Source organism: Panicum virgatum, chromosome 1K (assembly GCF_016808335.1).
Source record: "Panicum virgatum strain AP13 chromosome 1K, P.virgatum_v5, whole genome shotgun sequence".
Classification (NCBI taxonomy): Eukaryota; Viridiplantae; Streptophyta; class Magnoliopsida; order Poales; family Poaceae; genus Panicum; species Panicum virgatum.
Genome location: NC_053136.1, coordinates 47,638,998 through 47,643,586, shown reverse-complemented (window position 1 = coordinate 47,643,586; position 4,589 = coordinate 47,638,998). Strand labels below are relative to the sequence as shown.

Here is a 4,589-nt window from a genome sequence, read left to right as displayed (position 1 = left end):
TTTAGCTTGCTGGGGCTAAAATAAATGCTTTCTATCATCAATAAAAGCTGAAATAATTCTGTGGCATGCTTTATCAACATCACGTTAAGTTGGTAAATTTTTGTTGCTAGAGCATGTATGAAAGTTAGATTTTTGCTTTTAAATTGCCCCTAGCTATGCTCTTTTCGTTATTAAATGTTGTTAGTTAATTATTTCATGCATGTGTAACCTCAACAAAACAAACTCCTGTCTTAATCCATGCTACTCTAAGCAAGTTTAATAGTTGTTATTTTGAAGGAAACACTTCAGGCTAAAATGAGTTGAACTTCTGAACCGCATGGCATTGCATCGTTTTGAAATGCATCGCATCTTTCGCACTCATGCGTCGCGCTGTGTCTTAACTATTGCATGGCATATTTTTATTCGTGTAGACGCTGAAACCGAAGTCGCCTACGAGCTGATCGCCGAGCCGATCCAGGAGCCGCAAGCGGGAGAGCAGCAGGAGGACGCAGTCGAGCCCACTTCAGAAGAAGTTGCTAACCCCGCTGACCTGCAAGGCAAGCCCCGGAGCATAACCCATAAATTCAGTATATTAATGTTTAATTAAGTAATTATGTATTTATGTTCTAGGAATTGTATGGAACTATAGTATGCATGTTTTCCCTAGGTACCCGTGAGTCTATACTAGTATGCAGGTGTCGATAGAAATGCTCTGCTAAGTAGGATTTCGGTAGAAGTCGAGTGATTGCTGTCACTCGCGAGTTTTAGGATCTTGATTCTTTAGTTATGGCTTCGATATGAGTTGATGAGTAAAGAGAATTGGAGACCGGGCGGGAATGAGTTGGAGTATTGCTATGGAATAGATGAGAAAAATGAACTTCCGCCTGTGTCGATTGAGGACCGTACCGTTGTTGGCCCTGATGACTGAGGATTGAACAGTACTAACCACATGACGGAAGTAGGAGGTAGTCGAAACCGGTAAGCTAATTACCTGATTTGCAACGATACTTTGAATCGCGACCCGCTACTCTGGGAGTGGAATGATGGCGGGTGTTGGATAGTATGTCGCCTCCGGGTTCTCCGGGAGTTCGCCGTGAGGGACCCTTCACCCGGGTTTTGGCAGGCGTGATTCAGACGTCGGGGTGATGATGGGAACAGTTGACGTGTGTGGCCCGACGGGGTTTTCACACGTCGTGTGAGTTAGGTACACCTTGCAAGGTTAAATCGGTTCGATTCGCCGTGACTCGCGGATATGAGAGCCTTGGTCACTGCGTCACATCGTAGTAAGAAGTGGAATAAGCATTGAAAGGTGAAGGTGGAATGTTGTATCTGTTGTTTTGAAGAATTAATCTGATCTACCATGTGTGCTCTAGATGTTTTGGCGAATATAGTTAATACTCGCTGTACTAAATGGAGCTAAAATATTGAAAGTAAGGATTCACTTCTAGCAGCCTTTCAGCAAGAGAACTCCAGACCCAAAAAGCTTTGCACGTCTAGGTAATGGGCTAAGTATACCCAAAGTCGGGTAAGCCTTGCTGAGTATTAGTATACTCAGGGTTGTTGTTGTAACCCTCCTGAGCAGGTTGTGTCCCCGCTGACTTTGAGGAGGTCTGTGCGTCCTGGATTGGACAACCGCTTCCTCCTGGGTGGACCGTCGAGTGGGCCCCGTCTTCCCTGTGAAGATCGGGCAGGTTGGCATCACATCGGTGGGAAGGATGTAGAGCTCACCTTGTATCGTCGTGGTGGTTATCGTATTGTATTTCGAACTCGGTTTTAACCTTCCACTGTGTTTTGAACTCTGTCATTTGTACTTAAAGTTTTTATGTAAAACCTGTGTTGTAAATTAATTTGAAGATTTCTGTATACTGGTATCACCTGTGCTCATCTTCGTGCGGGTCTGCTAGTGCAATTGTGATCCTGGAGAACAGTATTTTAATCGGGATTTACCCGACAGCCTGTCAGATTATACCGTTTTAAGTGCACAGTAACTTGATTAAGTATTAAGATGATAGTTAGCGCACTTAAGCCGGTTTAATTTGGACGGTGCTGCTACATTATGCCTCGGCCTCCTGGCGCTCATGTCATCAGTGGCAAATGGATTTTCAAAAACAAATACAATGCCGATGGATCCCTGGAGCGCCACAAAGCAAGATGGGTTGTGCGTGGTTTCTCACAACGCCCACGGCTCGACTTCGACCAGACGTTCTCTCCGGTTGTCAAACCAGCGACAATTCGGATGGTTCTTCATCTTGCGGCGGCACGGGATTGGCCAGTGCACCAGCTCGACGTCAAAAATGCCTTCCTCCATGGCGATCTGACGGAGAAGGTATACTGCCAACAGCCGGCCGGCTTCGTCGATCCTGCACACCCCAACGACATCTGCTTACTACGGAAGTCGCTGTACGGCCTCAAGCAAGCTCCCAGAGCATGGTTCCAATGCTTCGCCACACACCTACAACGCCTCGGCTTCGTCCCCTCCAAGTCCGACAGCTCCCTGTTTGTGCTGCGCCGCGGATCCGATGTCGCGCACCTTCTCTTGTACGTTGACGACATTGTACTTGCTGCTTCGACTACGACGCTTCTCTAGCACATCATCAATCAACTCTGCCTCGAGTTCGCGATGAAGGATCTTGGACCGGTGCACTTCTTCCTCGGCATTCGGGTCCAGCGAACCGCGTCAGGCTTCTTCCTCTCGCAAGAACAGTACACCGACGACGTCCTCGATCGCGCGGGTATGTCGGACTGTAAACTGGCATCAACTCCGGTCAACACCAAGGCCAAACTCTCGAGTTCGGAAGGTCAGCCCGTCGCCGATCCGTCGTTCTACCGCAGCATCGTCGGGGCGCTGCAGTATTTGACATTGACACGCCCGGACCTCGCCTATGCTGTGCAACAAGCCTGCCTCCACATGCACGATCTGCGGGACGTTAACTGGACATTCGTCAAGCAAATACTCCGGTAGGTCCTTGGCAGTGCTCAGAAGGGGCTCCAGCTACGACGCTCTACATCGCCAACTCTTGTCGCCTACTCAGACACCGACTGGGCTGGCTGTCTAGACACGCGCCGATCAACTTCAGGTTTCTGTGTGTTCATCCGTGACTCGTTGATCTCCGGGTCCTCCAAACGCCAGGCCATTGTGTCCCGATCAAGCGCGGAGGCTGAGTATCGAGGCATGGTCAATGTCGCGGCGGAGTGCTACTGGTTGCGGCATCTACTCGGTGAGCTACATGTCAATGTTGACAAGGCAATGATTGTGTATTGTGACAACGTTTCAGCTGTCTACCTCTCGGAGAACCCCGTCCACCACGGCCGCACCAAGCATGTGGAACTTGATGTTCACTTCGTCCGGGAGAAGGTAGCTGTTTGTGCCATACGTGTCGTGCACGTTCCCACTCAACAGCAACTTGCCGACATCATGACCAAAGGGTTGCCGCGGGCGCAGTTTGAAGTTTTTCGGTCCAGTTTGTGCATTGTAGACGATGCACAAACTGTGAGGGGGTGTCAAAGTGGCTATGCATGACTCAGTGTATAGCTGGAAGGATAGGCTAGTCCGTTAGTAGAGATAAGGTTGTGTCTTAGTCTCTCGCCTGAGCTCCGCTTACTCTGACCACGACGCCCACCATAAGCGGCGTCAGTTGAGCTCGAGTGGCTGCCCAGTCCTGTATATGTACACCTATAAAGGATAATACAAATGGCGTGTTGCATTCCACTCTCGTTCATACAGTATCCTGAATCCTCTATCCAACACAAAGTTTAGTTGGCACATAAATGGAACAGCATATCACTCATATCACTCGAGAGATAAATAGCAAGAATATAAAAAGGATTTTTTTTCTTGTATTATCGCCCCCATCGAACTCAAAAGAACTGCTGCCTTGATTAGAGGAAAGGCACTGCACTGCTGAGCAGTTTTAGGCTTTTTTTTGTTGCTTGGAGTAGGGATGTCCCTGTAAAATAAGAAAAGATTCCATGCTTTGAGTGAGGGGGGTTGAGGATGACGCGGACGCAAATAATTGAAGTGGGAGCAAGTGGCATCTCTGCCCCGGTTGATATGTTGTTTTTTTCCCTTTCACTGTATTTAGTTCGCGAAAAAGTTTGTATTTTAATACTATATCACATTTCGTTGTTAATTGACAAGTAATATCTAATTATAGACTAACTAGGCTTAAAAGATTCATCTCATGCTAATCAGTTAGACTGTGAAATTAGTTATTTTTTCTAACTACATTTAATGCTACATACATGTGTCCAAAAAACCGATGTGATGGGTATTTCCTATAGTACCCGTCATATCGAATTTTTGAACACATGCATGAAGCACTAAATATAGTTAAAAAATAACTAATGACTAAGTCTAACTAATTAGCATGAGATGAATCTTTTAAGTCGAATTAGTCCATAATTAAATATTAATTATCAAATAACAATGAAAGTACTATATTGTCAAAAAAAAAATTCGCGAACTAAACAAGGCCTAGCCGTAGCCGGCGCGTAGTCCGTCAAGTTGGCCAACTCCTCATCATCGGAGAAAAAATAATAGGGCCTCCCTTCAAAATTCCAAAACTTTACAAGATTTCCCATCACATCGAATGTTTTAACGCATGCATGAA

The 4,589-nt window shown here is 46.5% G+C and overlaps 1 protein-coding gene across 1 annotated transcript; it reads left to right on the top strand.

The window, feature by feature from the left end:
- Window positions 1-2,599: 2,599 nt before the first annotated feature.
- On the top strand, window positions 2,600-2,941 carry LOC120655991 (uncharacterized mitochondrial protein AtMg00810-like). The gene has a single exon (XM_039933983.1). The coding sequence runs from the start codon at window positions 2,600-2,602 to the stop codon at window positions 2,939-2,941; it is 342 nt and encodes a 113-aa protein (XP_039789917.1).
- The last annotated feature ends 1,648 nt before the right edge of the window (window positions 2,942-4,589 follow it).